A 23262-nucleotide genomic window follows, 5' to 3' on the forward strand; every position below is an offset into this window, starting at 1 on the left:
ATTCGGCCCCTCCTCCATAGTTTTCAACTGGAAGATGTGTGGACCCCTCAATTTTAGTAACTTGGACTCTATCTCCTTTGAGATTATTCGTGAGTCTGTGAAGCTGAACTGATCAAGTTTATATGTTAGATCTTACCATTCAGTTATATTGAAATAGTGTTTATTTAAAATTGGGAATATATTTCATAGTACCTTGTTAAGTTACACTTTTCTATTTAGTGAAGCTGTTTAGTGAGGATATCGGATATCTTATTCTCGCTAATCTTTGGAATTGCTTATAAACTTAAGAACTGATTCAAGAGATAGGTTAAAATACTTGCCTAGCACATGGCTATGGCTGCAGACTTGGTTGAATCCTAGCATCATATATGACTCTTCTGAGTACTGCCAGGTATAATTGATACCTGAGTACCACCAGGTATACATTCCCCCCCTCCAAAAAAAAACCGCCCTGATCCTATTTTTAAAATCTTAAGGAAAGGGGCTGGTAGGACCCAGTTCAATTCCCAGCATCCCATATGATTCCCCAGCCTGCCAGGGGTGATTTCTGAGTGCAGAGCCAGGAGCACTGCTGGGTGTGGGCCGTTCCTCCCAAATCTTAAGAAAAAAAAAATGTTTTTTTTTTTACATTGTATGACCTATTCTGTCTATGGCTACATATAAAATTCTTTTCAACGCTTTCCCTGAAGAAACTCTCGTTAAATGTTCATTTTAATTAAGCAAGAGATTCCTTATCTACTTATTTTTGTTTAGTTATACTTTAGTTATTGGGTTGTTTTGAAATTGTCCCCTTTTCCAACGGCTCTACACTGTTTATTTATGAAGATATGTAGTATAAACTAAATACACTGTAAGGTTTTTTCCCCTACCTTTTGTAGTATTGGGGATTAATTAAGCCCAGAGCTCATATTTTTGAGGCCTGTACTCTACTATAAGGTAATCTTGGCTCCAACTTTTAGAGTAATTATTTTTCCCCCTGCTTGAATCTGAAATTAGAGATGTCTTCAGTTTGCTACAAAGTAATAAACTACATTTTGAAGATTTGATTTAAAAGAAATTGAGTATATATATATTTTTTTTTTTTCTTTTTTAGGTTTTCTATAATCTTTTTTTTTTTTTTTTTTTTGGGCCACACTCGTCAGTGCTCAGGGGTTACTCCTGCCTGTTTGCTCAGAAATAGCTCCTGGCAGGCACAGGGGACCATATGGGACACCGGGATTCGAACCAACCACCTTTGGTCCTGGATCGGCTGCTTGCAAGGCAAACGCCGCTGTGCTGTCTCTCCGGGCCCGGTTTTCTATAATCTTAAATGGAATTAAAGTCCAGCATTTGTTATATAGTGATGTCAAAGATATTTAACACTTGTTGATTTTTTTTTTTTTTTTTAGTTTTTGGGCCACACCCGGCAGTGCTCAGGGGTCACTCCTGCCTGTTTGCTCAGAAATAGCTCCTGGCAGGCACGGGGGACCATATGGGACACCGGGATTCAAACCAACTACCTTTGGTCCTGGATCGGCTGCTTGCAAGGCAAACACTGCTGTGCTATCTCTCTGGGCCCATTTGTTAATTTTTTAAATTAAAGATTATTTTTGCTGTTCTTATTTGACCCTTTGAATATATTAGTATGTTTCTTTTTATTTCGGGGGTGGGCTAGAATACGTGTTGACTCCATAACCAGAGTTGCTCAGAGGCTGTTTATGGTTCTGTACTCAGGAATGACCCCTGACTGTGTTTGGGGGACAATATGTGATGTTAGGGATTTGAACCAGAGTTTGTCACATATAAGGCAAGTGCTTTAAATGCTATATCTCTCCAGCTCCAAGAATGTTTTTGATATAGTGTAAAATCAACACTTAAAAAATTTTAAATATGCATATGTTGAAAACACAGTGATAACATTAAAAGCACATTCAAATTAAAGCTATCTGATTGTCTTTTTTTTGCCCACATTTTTAGTTATATGTTTTCACTGTGGTTATGAGTTATGGTTAAAATAGCATTCAAATAATTTATAAATAAGTTCCGTCTTTGGCTATGTAGTTTATTCTGTTCTCTTGAAAATTTTAAGTATAAGTAAGAAGTTTGGTTTGTTTATGGTAGTCAATATAGTGAAAGGAAAGTTATTAAAATGGAGAGATAAAATAATTAGGCTTGGGGCCGGAGAGATAGCATGAGGTAAGGCGTTTGCCTTGCATGCAGAAGGTCAGTGGTTTGAATCTCGGCATACCATGTGGTGCCCCAAGCCTGCCAGGAGCGATTTCTGAGCGTAGAGCCAGGAGGAACCCCTGAGCACTGCCAGGCGTGACTCAAAACCAAAAAAAAAATAAAAAAGAGGCTTTAAGCCCATTTAAACTTGTAAATTATTAGGTCAGTTTATTAGAACACGAGTTAGTGTAAAATAAGCACTTGTTTGCAATAGATAAAAAGTGTAGTGAGTCTTGCAGACCAGGCAGTAGCAGTGACTCACAATCTGAATTCATTGAAATAAATGTCATAAGTTGCTAACAGTATCAAACAGGGCAAGATGTAATTTTATATTTTTTTTAATTACTAAAATTAACGGAATAAGGCACTAATTTCTGCAGTTACCATTTTCCTCCCTGAACACTAGACTTGATTTGTGTTCTTATTAACTTTGTCCTATAAATGACCTTGCAAAGAGTATGATTCTAGGGGCTAAATGAAACAATGTCTATATTTTCTGAAGCTTCAGGCTAGGTTTTATTAATGTAATGTCTAAGATCTTTGAAGTTGTGACTTTACCAGGAAAATCATAATCTCCAAACCTTTATTCATAATGGGTATGACTTCCAGAGGGAACAGAATACCTGCTGTGCTAATTATTTCAATTATCAGCCACTACTAAAACACGTAATGGATTTTCTCTGCTTTCATAGGTAAAAAATATGACATTACAGAACTTAATTCTGATGCTGTGAACTTGATCTCCCATGCAACACAGGAGCGATTACGAGGCCTTCTAGAAAAACTGACTGCAATTGCTCAACATCGGATGACAACTTACAAGGTAAAGGAAATAATTGAAGAAATATAATTGTCTATTCTTTCTGCTAAATTTAATGTAGTTTTTCTAGAGGTAACTGTGGTTTCATATTCTAAGCATTTATTTAAAGGATATGGCAAAGATTTACATTTATATTAAAGGAAATTTTTAATTATTTCTAATTTGCATTAAAATACACTTACAAGGGGGCCGGAGAGGTGGCGCTAAGAGGTAAGGCATCTGCCTTGCAAGCGCTAGCCTAGGACGGACATCGGTTTTGATCCCCAGGTAAAATCTTATGGTCCGGGCCCGGAAAGATAGCACAGCGGTGTTTGCCTTGCAAGCAGCTGATCCAGGACCTAAGGTGGTTGGTTCGAATCGCAGTGTCCCATATGGTCCCCGTGCCTGCCAGGAGCTATTTCTGAGCAGACAGCCAGGAGTAACCCCTGAGCACCACCGGGTGTGGCCCAAAAAACAAAAAAAACAAACAAACAAAAAAAAACAAAAACAAAAACCTTATGGTCCACCCTAGCCAGGGCTGATTTCTGAGTGCATAGCCAGGATCAACCCTAGAGGGTCAAGTGGGTGTGGCCCCAAAACAAAAACAAACAAAAAATACACTTACAGAACAAATTCAAGTAGTTTAAAATTTTATTAGTGTCAGTTTATTTTAGGATATGCATCTGTTCTTATCTAAAAGCTTTTTATTGGGAAGGTAAGAATGTTAGAATAAAATATTTTGCTTTTGTTCCCTTCAGGGATCTATATAAATTCCTATCCATTAAAAATTGATTATAATGAATATTATTATATCATTCATTATCTATATGGATTGCTTTTATTATAAAAGTTAAATTCGGAGGCTGGAGCGATAGTACAGTGGTAGAGTGTTTGCCTTGCACTTGGCCAGCCTGGAATTGGACCCAGGTTCAAACCTCAGCATCCCATAAGGTCCTCTGAGCCTGCCAGGAGCAATTTTTGAACACAGAGCCAGGAGTAGTAACCCCTGAGTGCTGCCAGGTCTGGGTCAAAAGTCAAAAAAAAAAGTTAAATTTGATTTTTTTGGATTACTTTGTGTGTGTGTGTGTGTGTGTGTGTGTGTGCCACACTCAGTGACGCTCAGGGCTATGCACCCAGAAAGCGCTCCTGGCTCAGGAGACTGTACATGGGATGCCAAAGTCTGCCGTAGATAGGCCATGTGCAAGGCAAATGCTCAACTGCTGTGCTATTGCTCTGGCCCCAGTAGTTAGATTTTATACAAAATGGCATTTGAGTAATATAGGGGATGTGTTGCAATAATAGTTATTAAGATGTTCTGACATGGGACTGGAGAGAGTACATATAGTCAACCCAGGTTCGATTCCTGACATCCCATATAATTCTGCACAGCAACAGGACTAATTCCGGAGTGCAGAATCAGCAGTAACCCTGAGCACAACCAGTTGTGGCCCCAAAACTTAAAATAACAACAAAAAATCTTTTTTTAAACACCACAGTTACAAGGTTTTTTATAATATAGTTTCTTTTTAGATAAAGTTGTTCATGGCTGAGTTACAGTCATACAATGTATAAAAACTTTCACCAAGATGCATTTCCTGCCACCAATGTCAACAGTTTCCACCTCACTCTCCTTCATGCCCTCTTCCCTCCCATCCACCCTGTCCCGTCTGCCTCTGAGGCAGGCATTTTACTTCGATTGCTGTCGCTTTCTCACACACACACACCCCTTTTCTCTGTGACATTGGTTTGTACTACTGCAAATGAAGGGGTGCCAGAAGTGAACAAAAGATGTTTTAATCATAAAAGTATCTTAGAAGTATTAATTTTCATGCCACTGGAAAGTTCAGTAAAGGAATCATTTTCTCTTCTTTTTACTTTATAAAACTTCTGAAATCTTATTAAAAATATCTTTGTAAGAATATCCTGAATTAGGAACTGGAGAGAAAATATGCAGGTCAGTGCTTAGGATTGTTTTTATCTTTGGCACTCAGTGTTTTTTTCCTGATTTCCTCTAGGAGTGAACCCTGAGAGACAGGAGTATCTTTGAGCACTGCCAGGTGTGGTCCAAAAACAAAAAGAATTTCCTGCACTAAATATAGGAAAACAACAGGAAAAATGACTGGGGATGGGTTGAATCTTGAATTTTTTCATTTCTTCTGTCATCAAACTTGTTAATGTATAGTTATTCATGTTTTATTTGGTTTTTTTTTTTTGGGGGGGAGCATACCCAACAATGTTCAGTCATTTCCAGCTCTATACTTAGGAATCACTCCTGGCATGCCCAGCGGACCATATGGAGTGCTAGAGATAGAACCTGGGATGCCCTACCTGCTGCACTAGCTCTCTGCCCCTCTCTTACATTCTTTTTTCTTTTGGTTTTGGTTTTGGGGCCATATCCTGCTGTGCTCCTGTCTCTGCACTCAAATCACTCCTGGCAGGCTTAGGGGACCATATGGAATGCCAGGGATCAAACCTATTTCCGTACTGGGTCAGCCACATGCAAGGCAAATACTTCAGCCCCTCTTAAATCATTTTTGTTTCAATAATGTCTTTAGTAATTATTCTACTTCCTTTTTTTTGTGGGGGGGGGAGTTTGGGTCACACCTGGCAGCGCTCAGGGATTATTCCTGGCTCTATACTCAGAAACCATTCCTGGCAGGCTCGGGAACTGGGAACTATTTGGAATGCTGAGATTCGAACCGCCATTCGGTTGCATGCAAGGCAAATGCCCTACCGCTGTGCTATCTCTGGCCGCTTATAATCCTACTTTCATTTCTGACTTGACTTCAAATATAAAGTAGGTTACTGATTTGGGAGCTTTCAGATTTTTTTGTTTTGTTTTGTTTTGTACCAACCTGGGAATGCTCAGGGGTTTCTCTTGGCTCTCAACCAAGGTTTGACCCTTGGTTGGCAGCTTGCAAAGCAGGTGTAAGTGCTTTGGCTCCCAAATTTCTTTGGGGGGGGGGTTGGGCCACACTCATCAGCGCTCAGATTACTCTTGGCTCTATGCTCAAAGAATACTCTGGCAGATTCAGAGGACTTTATGAGATGCAGGTGATCAAACCTGGGTTAGCCACGTGCAAAGCAAACATCCTACCCACTGTAGCTCTGTGCTATAGCTCTAGTCCTCCAAATTACTTTCTTTTTTTTTTTTTTTTTTTTTTTTTTTTGGTTTTTGGGCCACACCCTGTGACGCTCAGGGGTTACTCCTGGCTATGCGCTCAGAAGTTGCTCCTGGCTTCTTCGGGGACCATATGGGGCGCCGGGGGATCGAACCACGGTCCGTCCTAGGCTAGCGCAGGCAAGGCAGGCAACTTACCTCCAGCGCCACCGCCCGGCCCCCAAATTACTTTCTTTTTTTTCTTTTTTTTCTTTTTTTTTTTGGTTTTTGGTTTTTGGGCCACACCCGGTGACGCTCAGGGGTTACTCCTGGCTATGTGCTCAGAAGTCGCTCTGGGCTTGAGGGGCCATGTGGGATGCCGGGGAATTGAACCGCAGTCCATCCTAGGCTAGCGCTGGCAAGGCAAACACCTTACCTCTAGCGCCACCGCGCCAGCCCCCCAAATTACTTTCTTAATAGAAATATTTATTACTATAAATTTTCTTTATCTATTTTACTGCATTGTAATGATTTTTAGTATAAAACTGTGAAAAAACTATTAGTTTTTTAATAGTATAACACCATTTGGGGTTTTGTTTTCATTGAAATATATTTTCTAATAGAGTTTGAATTTTTTAGGGTCAAAACAATGGCCAAGGAAAGAAAAGGAAAAAAAAATTTTTTTTGACCCGTAGGTTAAAGGTAAATTTTCAGCTGGGATGCATGTTGTTCAGTGGTAGAACACGTTTTTCATGTATGAGATCCTGAATTTGAACCCCCACATCCAAATTAAATAAGTAAAAATATAAAAAAAGATACATTAATAGTACTCACTATCATTGAATTATGTTTTTATGTATGCAGAATGTTTTGTACTCTGCCCTTTTGCACACCCCTACAAAAGATCATTTTTCTCTTTAACTTCCTTAACCCCTATCATCTACTCCTCATTTACCCTTTCTAACTTAAGTACTGTAGAGTCCTAAGTCACAGACCAAAGTGGTGCCCTGGAGTTAACACCCACCCATCTATTCCAAAAGGCATAAAAAGGACACATATGTCTTTTCAACATTTTATGGGTGTTTTCTTTTTTTTTGTTTTGTTTTTGTTTTTGTTTTTGTTTTTGGGCCACACCCGTTTGACGCTCAGGGGTTACTCCTGGCTATGCGCTCAGAAGTTGCTCCTGGCTTGGGGGACCATATGGGACACCGGGGGATCGAACCGCGGTCCGTCCTAGGCTAGCGCTGGCAAGGCAGGCACCTTACCTTTAGCGCCACCGCCCGGCCCCTATGGGTGTTTTCTTTGACGGCTGTAACTTTTGCTGAATATTTTCTTATACAGTGACGATTCCCCTCCCCCCCTTTTTTATCTTCTCTTTGTGAACTTCTCAATATGGGATTTGGTGTGAAAGAATCCCTCAGTTAAATGCTTATGTTTGAACCAAGTCATGGGTATTTTTGGACGTGTTTTTACACCCCCATATACTCTGATAACACCACATGGCTCTATTTATTGTTTGCTTAGGCACACTAAAACGGGAAAATACTATACATACCAATAAGTTCTTATCTAATAGAGATGGGAACACACAAATCTTGTAGTGCAATGGGACCTTACACCCTGAACATTGGCATAAAGACCTGGCACAGGCCTCAGAAGAATGGGCATTGTTCATTCACCCCGATCTAGAGAAGACATCTACAAAACATCCAAGGTTGTCTATAACATCACCTGGAGGCAATCCTCTACCAGGGAAGACCCTACAGCTGCTCTGACATCGATCTACTCAAAAGAGACTTCCCTTAACACTGAAAAGACTTAACAAGAACAATGACCTCCTTACTGGACAGGGCTTGCATATTGCCTCTTAATTGTGAGGTGAAACTAGATGATACTCCACACCAGCCAGACTTCAATGTAGGATGTGCAGATTCCAGGATCTTTAATACAGAAACCTGATGCCAACAATAGGACTGCGTGAAAAATAAAACTGTATTGGCACTACAGACAATGACTTGGATTGAATAAACTAGTTTGCCTGGAGCCTAGAGTTGGTCTTATGCCAGGAAACTTCAGGTGTAGGGTCTCCTTGTATTTAGACCAAGGCTATTCCTTTCTATGACCCCCATATTTTGGTGGGCCTATGCAAACAATATTTGCTACTCTAACACCGTTTTTACTGTGCCCTTTTGAATAGCCCCCCAAAAAACCTCTTAAACTTTTGATGTTAACTTAAACTAATATGTATGTGCATGAATATATAAAAATACTATGCCTTCAAAGTTAAAGAGTAACATAAATCTCATGGCTTTACGTTGCTTTGTGTACTGCTAAGAAATGTTATAATGTACTACAATCTGGGGACTTGTGGACAAAGTAATTGTACATGGGTTCTGCCTTCTTTTTCTTAATTTTTGACTGTAAGATCAATATTTAGGCGTCAGCAAGGGGATTTCTTCTGAGAACTCTGTTTATGGGCGATTGTTCTTTCACTGTAACTTTACCTTGTCCTCTTTGCATCATTGTTCTCATAATTAAAAATAAAAAAATTTAAAAATATATGAAACTTAGTTTAACTAATTTGGGATGGGTATTTTTGGTTCACACCAAATACTGCACAGGATTATTCCAGGTTCTGTATCTGGGGTTGATTCCAGCTAGTATGTGATACCAGGAATTGAATATAGGCTTCCCATATGCAAAGCTTGTGTCAGACCCATTGCCAGTTTTTTATTGTTGTGTGTTGCTCAGGGGTTACTCCTGGCTCTGACTCTGAATCATTTTTGGTGGGGCACTATATGTGATTCCAGGGAATTGAAACCCAGGTCGCCCAGGTTGGCTGTGTGCAAGGCAAGCTCCGTATCTTCTGTACTATTGTTTCGGCCTTCATTACCCAAATTTTTTTTTGTTTTTTGGGGTTTTTTTGGTTTGTTTGTTTGTTTATTACCAGATTTTTAAAATGCTCAGGTCTTGCTTCTGGCTCTGTGCTCAGTAATCATCTTGGTGGTCTCAGATGACCATATGGGATGCCAGGGATTGAACCTGGGTCTGCCATGTGCAAGACAAGTACCCTACCCACTATACTATTTCTGTCTTCTCCTACCCCTAAAACATAAAGCTTTTTTTCCCACCACTTTTTGTTCCATACGTGGCAGCACTCTGGTGTCTTCTGGCTTTGCACTCAGAAATTACTCCTGGCAGGCTCAGGCATTCATATAGGATGCTGGAATCCATATCGGCTGCATGCAAGACAGAAACCATTGCTTTGGCCCCTAACATAACATTTAAGAAGAAGGTTATGAGCTGGAGAGATAGTATGGCAGTTGGGCCTTGCACGTGGCCGACCTAAGACAGTCATGGTTTCGATTCCCAGCATCCCATATGATCCCCAAGCCTGCCAGGAGTAATCCTCAGTGCCGTAATCGTGCCCAATCCCACCCCCCAAGAATGTTTACTTTGCTGTTGGCTGAAGTGTTCAGTTAACTAGGCCTATAAAAACTTATTACTAAGTCCTATATTTCCTTATTGATCTTCTATTTGGATATTTTATTCATTACGGAAAGAATATTAAAGATGAACTGTTATTATAGGACTGTCAAGTACTTTCTTTAGTTCTGTGAGTGTTTATTTTGTATATTTGGGTTGTTTTTACTTGTGTAAATTTTTGTTTCAGATTTTTAATGAAGTGTTTGTCAATATATCGTATTTTCTGGCATATAAAACCACCCCCTAACTTTAATTTATTTTTGGTTTTTGGGTCACACCCAGCAGCGCGCAGGGGCTACTCCAGGCTCCATGCTCAGAAATCAACCCCCTAACTTTAAACTTTCTCTCTGACTCTGGCCAATCTGAGCAGGCTTTTGACAGTGTAGATTCGGGTCCAGAACATTGTCTAATTTGCATGCATAAAAATCCTGCTTGGATTGGCTGAGTTAGAGAGGCAGTCCGAGCAGCCTGGCAGTGATTGGTACAGGATCGAGTTGGAAAATTCATTTCTTGGCAATATCCAGACAATTTAGTGGCATATCGAAATGTTTTTTTGGGATATACTTGGCCTATAAGACAACCCCCGATTTTCGGTTGACTTTTTTTTGTTTCAAAAGTTGTCTTATATGCCAGAAAATACAGTACGTCTTGATTTTATTCATCAACTTCTTTTTTTCTTTTATTTTTACAAATAATATCTATTTGATCATTGTATAGCCATCTGCTTTCTTTCGGTTATTATTTATTTGAAATACTTTTCCCATTCTTTTACTTTAGTCTAGTTATCTGCTTTTATCTAAAGATTCTTACAGAGTATGTATATTGGATTGTAGGTTGTTGGTTTTTGTTTGTTTGGGGATCATTCCCAATCATGCTTAGGATATTTGACCTTGAAGTTTAGTTTATTATAAGAAAAAACTGGGGCCGGGTAGGTGGCGCTGGAGGTAAGGTGTCTGCCTTGCAAGCGCTAGCCAAGGAAGGACCGCGGTTCGATCCCCCGGCGTCCCATATGGTCCCCCCAAGCCAGGGGCGATTTCTGAGCACATAGCCAGGAGTAACCCCTGAGCGTCAAACGGGTGTGGCCCAAAAACCAAAAAAAAAATAAAAAAGAAAAAAAAAAAAAAAAAGAAAAAACTAATTTTTCTATTTCACTATTTTCTCTATACCATAATTTTTCTATATGAATTAGAATTTTTTGGCCCCTTATTTTCTCTTTTCATTGCTCCCAAAATAAAGTATTTAGATGATGTGTTTGCTTTTGTTTTTTGCTTTGGGCTACACCCAGTGCTTTCCAGAGGTTACTCCTGGCTCTGCACTCACTCAGAAATTACTCATGGCAGGTCCAGTTTAGTCTCATGCTAAATAAAAGTTCTACTCACTGTGTTATTGCTCCAGCCCATACAAGTTTATTTTTATTTTCATCATTGTTTAGGTAACATAATTAAGATGTTAACATTTGTTTCCATCGTCAAAATGCCCAAGACTTTCCTATGTTCCTCTTTCCCCATATAGTTTTGTCCCATATAGTTTTATCTCCATATAATTGTGTCCCCTTTCCTCTTGCATGCCTCCCCCCAACATCATTGCTTGGAATTTGAGCTTTGTGACCCAAAGCTAGGGATTTGTCATAGTTCAATACTGTCTAGTAGTCTCTTATGTTGTCCATGTATGTACCACAGATGAATGAGATCATCTGGTAACATGTCCTTTTCTCTTTGTTTCACTTACAATTATACCTTCCAGTTTCATCTAACTTGGAATGAATTGCAAAATTTTATTTTATATCTGCACAGTGTTTTGTTGTTTTGTCCAAGTTAGTGAATATTTTAATTGTCTCTATATCTTCACTATTATGCTTTCTGTTGCAGTGAACTTTATGAATTAGTATACAGCTTTTAAAAGTAATGTTACTGTGTTTTGGGATTTGTTTTTCTCTTGAGAAATTTCTATCATTCCTTAGCCTTTTGGCTAAGATCAAGTGTAGAAATCTCTATATTGTTTTCAATTGTTTCAATAGAAACATTTCCACCCATATTCCCATCAGCACTGTTAGTTTTATCATATTTATATATTGCATTCTTTTTAAATTATTTATTTATTTTGTTTGTTTGTTTGTTTGTTTTTTGGGCCACACCTGGCAGTGCTCAGGGGTTCCTCCTGGCTGTCTGCTGAGAAATAGCTCCTGGCAGGCTTGGAGGACCATATGGGACACCGGGATTCGAACCAACCATCTTTGGTCCTGGATCGGCTGCTTGCAAGGCAAACACCACTGTGCTATCTCTCCAGGCCCTGTTTGTTTATTTGTTTTGGGGCCACACCTGGCGGCGCTCAGGTTACTCCTGGGTCTGTGCTCAGATATCACTCCTGGCTTGGTAGACCCTAGGATGCCAGGGATTGAACCCGCATTCGTCCTGGGTCAGCCGTGTAGAAAGCAAACGCCCTGCCCAGTACTGTTCTACCACTTTGGCCCCTATATATTGCATTCTTAATAGTGTGAGACCTTCATTGTTTTGATTTACATTTTCCTGATAATAAATGATAGTGTTTTTATATGTTGCTGGAACTCTGGATATCTCCTTTTTTGTTTTTGGGTCACATCTGGCAGTGCTCAGCAATTACTACTGACTCTGTGCTCAGAAGTCGCTCCTGGCAGGCTCTGGGGACCATATGGAATTCTGGGATTTGAATCAGGTTCTGTCCTGTGTTGGCTGCGTGCAAGGCAAACGCCTTACCATTGTGCTATCACTTCAGCTGAATATTTTCCTAGAGAAGTTTTTATTCATTTTTTTCTTCCCATTTGTTGACTTTTGTTTTTTATGTTGAACTTTGATTTATATATCTTTATATATATATATCCTTTATACATTTTAAGATATTAGCCCCATATCTGATATCATTGCAAATAGTTTTTCCCTTTCGGTAGGGTATAAATTTGTTTTAGATTGAGCTCTTTTTTTTGTTTGTTTGGGTCACACTTGGTGGCATTCAGAGGTTACTATTGGCTCTGTGCTTAGACAGTACTCCTGGTTGGCTCAGGGGACAAATGGGATGCTGAAGATTGAACCTGGGTCAGCTGCATGCAAAGTGAGTGCCCTCGCTGCTGTGCTATCTCTCAGGCCCCTTAGCTTAAGTTTTGGGAGAGTGGCATGCAAATATTTTTTATTTGATGTAGTTCTGGTTTTATATTTCTATATTTGTCTTTGTCATTGCTGTCAAATTGAAGATACCTCTAAGTTCCATATCCTGGAGAGTCTTTCTATTGTTTTCCTTGAGGTATTCATTTGATAGAATCTGGTCTTGCCTTTGATCCACTTTGAAAGATCTCTTGTGCATATGTGAGATAGTTCCATTTGCACTTTTTCCCCATGTGGCTAACCAATTTTTCACACACTGTTGAAGATGCTCTTGTTCCACACCAAGTACTCAGGTCGTTTTTCATAAATTAACCATTAACCTGAGGGCTATTTTTTTTTTTTTTTTTTTTGGTTTTTGGGCCACACCCGGCAGTGCTCAGGGGTTACTCCTGGCTGTCTGCTCAGAAATAGCTCCTGGCAGGCACGGGGGACCATATGGACACTGGGATTCGAACCAACCACCTTTGATCCTGATCAGCTGCTTGCAAGGCAAACGCTGCTGTGCTATCTCTCTGGGCCCTACTTTTTCTTTTTTCTTATTTCTGTTCCATTGATCTGATCTGAGAGTTGTATCTTATTTTATTATTTATTTTTTATTATTTTAGTCTCCCTCCCTCCTTCCCTTTTTCCTCCCTCCCTCCTCTTCCTCCCTCCCTCCCTTCTTTCCTCTCTCCCTCCCTCTCTCCCTCCTTCCCTTCCTTCCATTTTGAGCCACATCCATTGATGCTCAGGGCTTACTTCTGACTCTGCACTCAGTAATTACTACTGGTAGTGCTCAGGGAACCATATGGGTTGCCAGGAATCTAACTTGAGTCAGCTGCATGCATACCCTACCATCTGTACTATCACTTCAGCCCCCTGAGAGTTGTTATATCTTTATACCTGCCCCACTTGCTTTTGCTTACCATAGCTTTGTAGGATAACTTAAGGAATGTATCTTTTCCTCAGAATTTCTCTATTTATTGAGCTTCAATGATTCCACACAAATTTTAGTATTTTTTAGGTTTTTTTTTCTTTTTCCTTTTTTTTTTTTTTGTTTTTGGGCCACACCCGGTGATGCTCAGGGGTTACACCTTGCTATGTGCTCAGAAATCGCTCCTGGCTTGGGGTCCATATGGGACACTGGGGGATCGAACCGCAGTCCATCCTAGGTCAGCTGCGTGAAAGGGAAACACCCTACCGCTGACCGACCGCTCCAGCCTTATTAGGAAATAAATTTTAGAATTTATTTTCTAGTATTTAGTTTCTGAGGTAGATCATAAGACTCTTGATGAGATTTCTGTTTAATCTATATCATACTTTGGGTAAGATGGTCATTTTGACATTAGTGCTTCCAGTTCATGAACATGAAATTTTTTTCTTTGATTTTTTTCGGGGGTGGGCCACATCTGGCTGTATGCAGTGATCACTCCTATCTGGGTTCAGAGGACCATATGTGATATCATATAGGATCAAGTTTGGATTGGCCACATGCAAGGCTAGGACTCTAACCATTGTACTATTTATTGCCCTGGCCTAAACAAGAAATATTTTTCTATTTCTTTTTTTGGTTTTTGGGCCACACCCGGCGGTGCTCAGGGGTTACTCCTGGCTGTGTGCTCAGAAATAGCTCCTGGCAGGCATGGGGTACCATATGGGACACCGGATTCGAACTAACCACCTTTGGTCCTGGATTGGCTGCTTGCAAGGCAAATGCCGCTGTGCTATCTCTCCGGGCCCCATTTTTCTATTTCTTTTTTTTTTTTTTTTTTTGGTTTTTGGGTCACACCCAGCTGTGCTCAGGGGTTACTCCTGGCTGTCTGCTCAGAAATAGCTCCTGGCAGGCACGGGGGACCATATGGGACACTGGGATTCGAACCAACCACCTTTGGTCCTGGATCGGCTGCTTGCAAGGCAAACGCCGCTGTGCTATCTCTCCGGGCCCTCATTTTTCTATTTCTTGATGTCCTCTTCTGTTTGTTTCAGTAGTGGCTTATAATTTTGTTATATAACTCTTTCACATCCTTTTTTGATTTCCAGGTACATGATGTTTTTGGATGTTATTTCAAGTGGAGTTGTTTTTAGATTTCTTGCCTTTTGACTCATTGTATATAGGAATGAAATGATTTTTGAGTATCGACTTTTATACCCTGCTAATTTGCCATATTATTTTTTTATTTTTAAAGTTTTTAGTGGCATCTTAAGTGTTTTTATGTATATTGCTATGTTGTCTATAAATAGTGATAATTTTAACTACTTTTAATTTGTATCTCCAGAATTTTTTCTCTTGCCTAATTGCTATGGTGAGGACCTCCAAGACTATATTGAATAATAGTGAAGAAAATATACATCCTTAGCTTTAGTCTGGCAATGATTCCCTCTGAATCATCTTAGAATGTTTTCATTTTTTTTTCATTGAGTAAGATGTTGACCATAGTTTTGTTGTAAATGATTGTTACTGTTTTAGTTTCTTTTTTTTTTTTTTTTTTTTTTTGTTTTTTGTTTTTTGGGCCACACTCGGCGGTGCTCAGGGGTAACTGCTGGCTGTCTGCTCAGAAATAGCTCCTGGCAGGCACGGGGGAACCATATGGGACACCGGGATTCGAACCAACCAACTTTGGTCCTAGATCGACTGCTTGCAAGGCTGTGCTATATCTCTGAGCCCACTGTTTTAGTTTCATTAAGAATAGATGTTGAATCTTATCAAAAGCTTTTCTCTGCATCAGTTGATATATTTTTATCTTTTGTTGATAAGATAAAATATGCTCATTGATATGCTCATATATGAACCAGCCTTGCATATCTGGGATGAAAGGCACTTAATTATGATATATAGATATCCTTTAGATATATTGTTGGACTCTGTTTGCTAAGACTTTTAAAAATGTTTTCTTTATTTAAAAAAGCATGGTTGGGCCAGAGTGATAGCATAGTTGTAGGGCATTTGCCTTGCACATGGTTTACCCGGTACTTCATTTGGTCCCCCAAGCCTGCCAGGAGCGATTTCTGAGTGTAGACCCAGGAGTAACTCCTGAGCATTACTGGGTGTGGTCCAACCCTCCAAAAGAAACATGGGGGGCTGGAGAGATAGCAGGGAGGTGTGAGGCGTTTGCCTTTCATCAGAAGGTCATCAGTTCGAATCTGGCTTCCCACATGGTCCCCCGTGCCTGCCAGGAGCAATTTCTGAGCATGGAGCCAGGAGTTTCCCCTGAGCACTGCCGGGTGTGACCTAAAAACCACAAAGGAAAAAAAAGCAAAAGAAACGTGGTTTATAAAATTATTGATAGTTAAGTTTTAGATATAATATTTCAACACCGATCCCATTTCCAATCACCAGTGGTTCCTTCATCTCCCCACCTCTAATCAATCTCCCCTACCCTTTGCCTGCCTCCTTGGCAGGCATATTAAAATTTGATGGTTACAGCTTTTATCTCATGTTTTGACTGTTGTTGAGTCTATGCTTTGGACTCATAGCTATACCACTATTCCATATCCCTAATATAACTAAAGCCCAGAACCCTGTTCCACCATTACTTCCCTTTCTGATCTTCCTTTCACCTCGATTCTTTTCTTCGCTGTTCTTTTCCTTCATAGGCTCTGTGGTCAAGGCTGATCTAGGCATTCCCCTTTACTTCATACATTTCCTAATACAATTTTATATTACCATAGATAAGTGAGATCACCCTGTATTTGTCTTTTTTCTTTGGCTTATTTCACTCAACATAGTATCTCCAGTTCCAACCTTGTTGTAACTAATTGCATGACACAGTTGTTTCTTGCAGCTGCATAGGGTTACATATTTAGCTATTGCAGCAATGAATAATGGTGTTCATATGTCTTTTGAATGAATGTTTTTAAGTTTTGAGAATAGATGCCCCAAAATTGAACTGTTGGGTCATATGGCAGCTCAATTCTAAGTTCACTGAGGACTCTTCATACCATTTTCCTCAGGGGTTGAATGAACCATATAACATTCATACCAGCAATAGAAGAGAGTTCCTTTTTTTTTTTTTTTTTTGCCACATCTCTGTCAGTATTTTCCCTACGTTTTTTAGAGTTCATCTATTTTTTGCACACGTTACAAAAGGCTTAGTCAAAAAGACCAAAACCTATACCATCATCATTCCCCAGATGGTTCTTTCTTTGCTTCCACTTTCTTCTCAGCCTGTGCAGCCTCAGAGGGGGTGTGGGGTCACCTGCAGAGGCAGCACTAGTTGTTGGGGCAAGCTCAATAGCCCCCACATTGCAGATCAGACTCCTAATGTTGGCATTGCCAGGGCCTTAGCAAACAGGCCTGGCTAGAAAGGCTCCATGTTGATGCCGGCCACTTTTGATTTTGTCCTCTTTGATGGTTAGGTTAGGTTTAGCAACATTAGCCACTATGCTAAAGACTGTAGAAGAAATGGACAAAATTCTTAGAATCAAACTCCTAATATGAGTTAGAAGGAAAAAGACATGAACAGATCAATCCCGAATAAGCAAATACAAAATGGCTTGCAGGAGTCACGGATCAGGAAATGCCCTGAATTGTTTCTGGTTTGTATAGAATCTGCCCTTGATAAATAAGAATATATTCATGTGTATCTGAAACAACCGGAGGCTTAAAGTGGAAATATGGGAGAGTACCAAAAAGTTATAAAAAATATTTTGGTTTTGTTCTTAGGTGCTCAGGGTATACTTCTGATTTGTCCTCAGGGATCACTTTCGGTGGGCCTAGGGGACCATACAAGGTATTTGGGTTTGAGTCACAAATACAAGCCAAGCACCCTACCTATCTGCTTTACTGAATCTCCAGGTCTGCAGCTATGATATTCTTTAACTGCAAAGACTATGAAGGATGTTCACAACAATAAGAATTTATGCACACACACAAAAAAAAGAATTTATGCACAAAACAAGAAAAATCTCAATAACTTAACTTGAATAAGATTAGCAAATGAATCCCAAAGCCAATTGAAGGAAAGAAATAACAAAAATTAAAACACATAATTAAGAAACTAACTTAAACATTAAATGAAACAAGGAACTTTTTTCCCCCAAAGAATAAACAAGATTGACAAACATAAAGACTCATGAAAGAGAGGCTGGAGAGATAGCATGGAGATAAGGTGTTTTTACCTCAGCTAGAATATGAGTAGCTTAGTTTAAAACCAACAAATCCTCTTAATCTTTGTCTTATACATTGCTTATCCTGATAAATTTTCCCACTACCTGCTCTACCCAGAATTCTTACATTTTTGTGGGCAGAAGTGGATGACACATGTCACATTTGGCAGTGTCCAGGGGCCATTTCTAGGTTATGGTGGTTCTCAGGAGACAATATATGGTTGTAGGACTCAAACTAGGATTGACTGCATGGAAGGCAAGTGTCTTATCCCCTGTACTTTGTACTCACTTTTCCCTACCCAACAATCTTTCCTCAATGAAACTAATACTGCTTTCTTAATTTATATATGCAGAAAGGTAGCTATAGAATCATCTTTTTAAAAAACAAATAAGTTGTTGAAATTTGCACTAGTGCAAAAGCATATTTATTGTAGAATTTTATTGCAATTATCAATATTTAGGCTTGATAAGATTTATACTTATTTCTACTATATGGAGAAATTTTATTCTATGAATTTCACAAAAGTGAACTTCCTTTTATGGGTGGAAGGCAGCAGGGAGTTATGAGGCACAACCAGTGAAGCTCAGAAGTTACTCCTGGCTCTGCACTCTGGAATTACTCTTGGCAGTGCTTGGGGTACAATATAAACGCCAGGTTGGCCCAGTAAAAAGGGAAGTACCTTTATGAAAATGAAAATTCTACCATCACTTTTTATTTAACATCCATCCACTTTTGATAATCTTTTTTTCTGTTTAAATAAAAATTTCTAATCACAGTCTGTAAATTTAAACAAAGAAATAGAATGTGACACATATGGTACAATGCTTTTGATCTTGTTGCCAGGTGTTTTCCCACTGTAGATAATAGTATTCTGCATGCCAATAGCTGTGGAGGAACTTTTCCAATTGAAAGAGGTTTTAGTGTTTCCTTAAATGGAATTCGTTTGGTGATGTTATCATTTGGTCTGCCCCCCCCTTTTTTGGGGGGGGCACAGGAAGACTTCTATTAAGTCAACATTATAGGCAGGAAGGAGTAAGATAAAATGGGAGTTCCAGTTTAAATAACCCTGGCGACTATAGGAATGAGGGAAGGGCACTCATTTAATCTCTAGAAGTGTTAACCAGAGACATTTGGGAGAGAGAAGAAATTTTAACGTGGAAATGAGATTGGATTAAAATTTAGAAGCTCTGTGTCTCCTATTAGTGTTAGTTATTCTTTTAAAATTTATAAAGTTCAGAAACCACTGTTCATTTTTCTTTACCTTTATAGTTGTTTTAAAATAAAGTTTGTATGGGCCCGGAGAAATAGCACAGTGGTGTTTGCCTTGCAAGCAGCCGATCCAGGACCAAAGGTGGTTGGTTCGAATCCCGGTATCCCATATGGTCCCCCGTGCCTGCCAGGAGCTATTTCTGAGCAGACAGCCAGGAGTAACCCCTGAGCACTGCCAGGTGTGGCCCAAAAACCAAAAAAAAAAAAAAAAAAATAAATATATATATATATATATATATATATATATATATATATATATATATATATATATATATATATATAAAGAGAGAGAGTGTTTGTATTTTATCTTCTATGGCTTTAAAACCATTTGAAATTTTTTGTTTTAAACATGATGCAAAATAAGTAATAATATATTCCTCTTTTGCTCTAGTTAGATGCCGACAATAATAATTTAATTTAAAAATAATCTTAAGAATATGAAATCTCTTGGTCCCAGTTAGTTGAATAAACCATAAGAATGGGTTAGAATGAAGGTGAAAATGGTTCAGGATCCATGATTTCTAAGTAAAGCATTGGCCATTGAATATATTTTAACTATATGTATGTATATATGTGTGTGTATATGTGTATGTGTGTACATATATACTTGGTCTTCCTTTTTTAGTTAGATTCTAAGATATTGAGATAATTAATTGGATGGCAGAGTGTTTAAATAATGTTTGAGGAAACCATTCCTCCTGCCTATTGTTTACACTGTTGTGGTGAAATGAAAGATTGGTGGTCATGTCAGATGAAGAAAACTAAAAAATATTTAAACAAGGAACAAATGTTTTACACTCAGAAAAATGAACAATTGTAAATTTTTACCTTTTAGACAGATATTTTCCTTTCACTTATAAGTTATATGCTTAACTCCTTTTTAGTTTTCTTTTTCAAGTATGAGAAAGGCACTGGAGCAATAATATAATGAACTGGTAGGGCATTTGCTTTGCACAAGGCCAACCCTGGTTCAATCCCTGGCATCCCAGATAGTCTCTAGCATTTCCAGGAATGATTCTGAGTGCAGAGCCAGATCATTGCCTGGTGTGACCCAAAAAGAAAGAAAGTTTTTCGGGCTTGGAGAGATAGCATGGAGGTAATGTATTTGCCTTGCATGCAGAAGGTCGGTGGTTCAAATCCCAGCATCCCATATGGTCCCCTGAATGCTGCTGGGTGTGACCCAAAAACCAAAAAGAAAAAAAAAAAGCTTTTCAGAAGAAAAAAGAGGAGAGCCAGAGAAATATAGGGGTAATGTGCCTGCCTTCCATATCATCATATTTCAGTACCAGGTACCACATAGAGTCTCCAGAGCAATAGCCACCGTTACCCAACTTCATTCCCACCTTAAAAAATGTTAGGAAAGGGGGCCGGAGAGATAGCATGGAGGTAAAGCGTTTGCCTTTCATGCAGAAGGTCATTGGTTCAAATCCCAGAATCCCATATGGTCCCCAGAGCCTGCCAGGAGGAACCCCTGAGCGCTGCCGGGTGTGGCCCCCCCCAAAAAATGTTAGGAAAGATGACAGAGTTGGAGAGAGAAAGTAAGAATCCCATAAAGTAAGGGATATGATATGAACCATAGATTAGAATGCAGATGAGTTCAGAAAATGTGTATGGCTTTTGTTTTTAGCTGTGGTTTCCACTCAAGCTCACAGTTTAAGGAATACTCAAAAGAGGACTTGGGATCTTAATATTTAGCACTTTAAATTAGGTGATATTTTGGTAATAAAAGTTATATTTACTTCTAAATTTCGACCAATTCAATTAATAATACAACAGTTGTCACTATTTATCTTTGGTGTATTTTTCAGTAAGGAAATTGTTTCTCATGTTATTTTTTCTTTCTCAAATTCAAGTTTTACTGTAATCTAGTGAGATGAACAATAGTTGTAAAAGATTTACTGGTTTCTCAAATTTAAAAATGATTAAGGGTTTTTTTTAAACATATAAAAATATTTTCCCAAATGTATCTCCCTATGTATGTTGGTATTATTGTCTTTAACAGATTTTAATAATAAGTAATACAGAACATGTTTCATCGGATCATATAAGACTCATTTTTTCCCCCTTAGGCAAATGAAAATTACATCCTGTCAAGTGATACCAGGTCACAGCTAAAATTTCTTGAAAAGCTGGATCAATTGGAGAAGCAGAGAAAGGATTTAGAAGAAAGAGAAATGCTACTTAAAGCAGCCAAGGTAAGGTCCTGTATGATTTATAAGTGATTGTATTCAGGCAAGGAGGGTGAAATTGGTTTTATCATTTATTGACTAGTTGGTTTTATTAGGCCTTTAGAATTTCTCTGAAGGATGTCTTAAAATGAAAATATTAATAGAATCTTTCATAGCAAAATTATATGGTATTGAGGTTGCCAGTTAATTTAGTTTAATAAAACGTAATTTTATATATCCTCATTCTTAATTCCCCTTTCCTTTGCAGCATCACTCACCACTACTCCACATGTAATGTTTTGTAAAATTTTTAGCATTTTTTTTTTTAAAGATTTGATTTGGTAGGTGCCATGCTGAAGATGGAAGATTAAATATGTAGTGTTTGGAAAGGTCATATGTAGGCACTGGAGAGAGAGTACAACACATTGAGCATTAGCCTTGTACCCTACTACCAAGGTTCTATGTCCTGCATTCATTATGACTCCTAGATCCCCATCAGAAATGATCCCTGGGAGCAAAAACAGGTGTAAATCCTGATTACTGTTGGCTCTGCACTGCCTGCCTCCTCCCACTCTACCACGCCCCCAAAGTACATACATTCAATATACATGTTGTGAGGTTTTTTTCCTCAGGAACCAGGCAGCATTGGGGAGTTAGACCACATGCTTTATTACCAAGCAAAGTTCACACCTAAAAGGCTGAGCACCAGATTAAGAATTTTACGCATATATAGTTTACACGCATATATAATGTACATACACTTGCAGTTGAAGAAGAAAACATGCAGGGTCATGGTTACATATGACAGAGTTAATGATATCACATACATGTCATGGGGAGACAGTACATAGATTTATTTGATATAAAACAGGCCCAGGAGTCAGGCATCCCCTGATTGTGGTAATAAAATTGTACTTTTCCTTAGCATATATGCACATACTTTTATACAAATTCATATACACACATATTTCTTTTCCCTAATAGGAAGTAATAAGAGTTTGTCTTTGTTTTGGCTGAAATTAAATTGTTTTATTAGCTTGGGAACACACAGCATGGAGAAATTGGTAGGTAGAAATTTAGGTCAGTATTTATGACATAAAATTAGAAGGTACTCTTGAATATCAAAAGATGCTATTTTCTTTTAACAAAAATACTAATTTATTAATTGAACTATCAGGTAAAGTAAGTAAATGAAAACACTTGTAGATTTAATTTTGTTAACTATCTTTAGTTTACTGATTAAACATTGCATAGAAAAATACTAAAGTTTATGAGAAGTTAAGATAACTTGGTTAAAAGGAAAGGAAAATCTCAAGTGGACAGATACTCATGGTATCAGAAATTTAAAAAAAGTTAGTTCTTAATTCTGTTCCATTATATCATTACATGTGGAATGTAATAAACCAATTTTGTAAGAATATGAATTTTTTAAAATATCTGACTTTTAATGTGGCAGGTACCACTCAGTGAACATTATTTGAACATTTATTTGAGCACTGTATTGTCTTTTTGGGTGGGAAATGCCTCACTCAGGCAGTGTTCAGGACTTTTTTTTTTCTGCTTTCATGGATCACTTATGGTGGAGCTCAGGTGACCACGGGATCATATAGGGCTCAGAGTACCATATGGTGTGCTGGGGGTTGAATACAGAGTTATCACTTGTAAGGCAATCACAACCTGCCTGTTGTACTGTCTCTGCAGCTTGAGTTCTTGATTTTCTTTTTTTTTATTTTGTTTTTTTTTTTGTTTGTTTGTTTTTTGGGCCACACCCATTTGATTCTCAGGGGTTACTCCTGGCTAAGTGCTCAGAAGTTGCCCTTGGCTTGGGGGGGACCATATGAGATGCCAGGGGATCAAACCACAGTCCTTCCTTGGCTAGCGCTTGCAAGGCAGACACCTTACCTCTAGCGCCACCTCACCGGCCCCGAGTTCTTGATTTTCTTAGTTCTTGAAATATAAAATATTTTTTCCAAAATGCCTTTGCCTGAAGATTAAGCTAATATTTATGTTTTAAT

At 38.7% G+C, this 23262-nt stretch overlaps 2 protein-coding genes across 3 annotated transcripts in view; one reads left to right on the forward strand and one right to left on the reverse strand.

Moving 5' to 3' along the window:
* Positions 1-23262, reverse strand: part of KCTD1 (potassium channel tetramerization domain containing 1) — an 802770-nt gene that overhangs the window by 556576 nt on the left and 222932 nt on the right. The gene's annotated exons all lie outside the window — the stretch shown is intronic.
* TAF4B (TATA-box binding protein associated factor 4b) overlaps positions 1-23262 on the forward strand; it is a 111590-nt gene that overhangs the window by 55961 nt on the left and 32367 nt on the right. The window contains exons 11-12 of the mRNA XM_049769555.1: positions 2898-3028; positions 21149-21274. Of these exons, the coding sequence (XP_049625512.1) occupies positions 2898-3028; positions 21149-21274 (257 nt within the window). The remainder of the gene's footprint in view (positions 1-2897; positions 3029-21148; positions 21275-23262) is intronic.

This window comes from Suncus etruscus, chromosome 3, assembly GCF_024139225.1.
Source record: "Suncus etruscus isolate mSunEtr1 chromosome 3, mSunEtr1.pri.cur, whole genome shotgun sequence".
Taxonomy (NCBI): Eukaryota; Metazoa; Chordata; class Mammalia; order Eulipotyphla; family Soricidae; genus Suncus; species Suncus etruscus.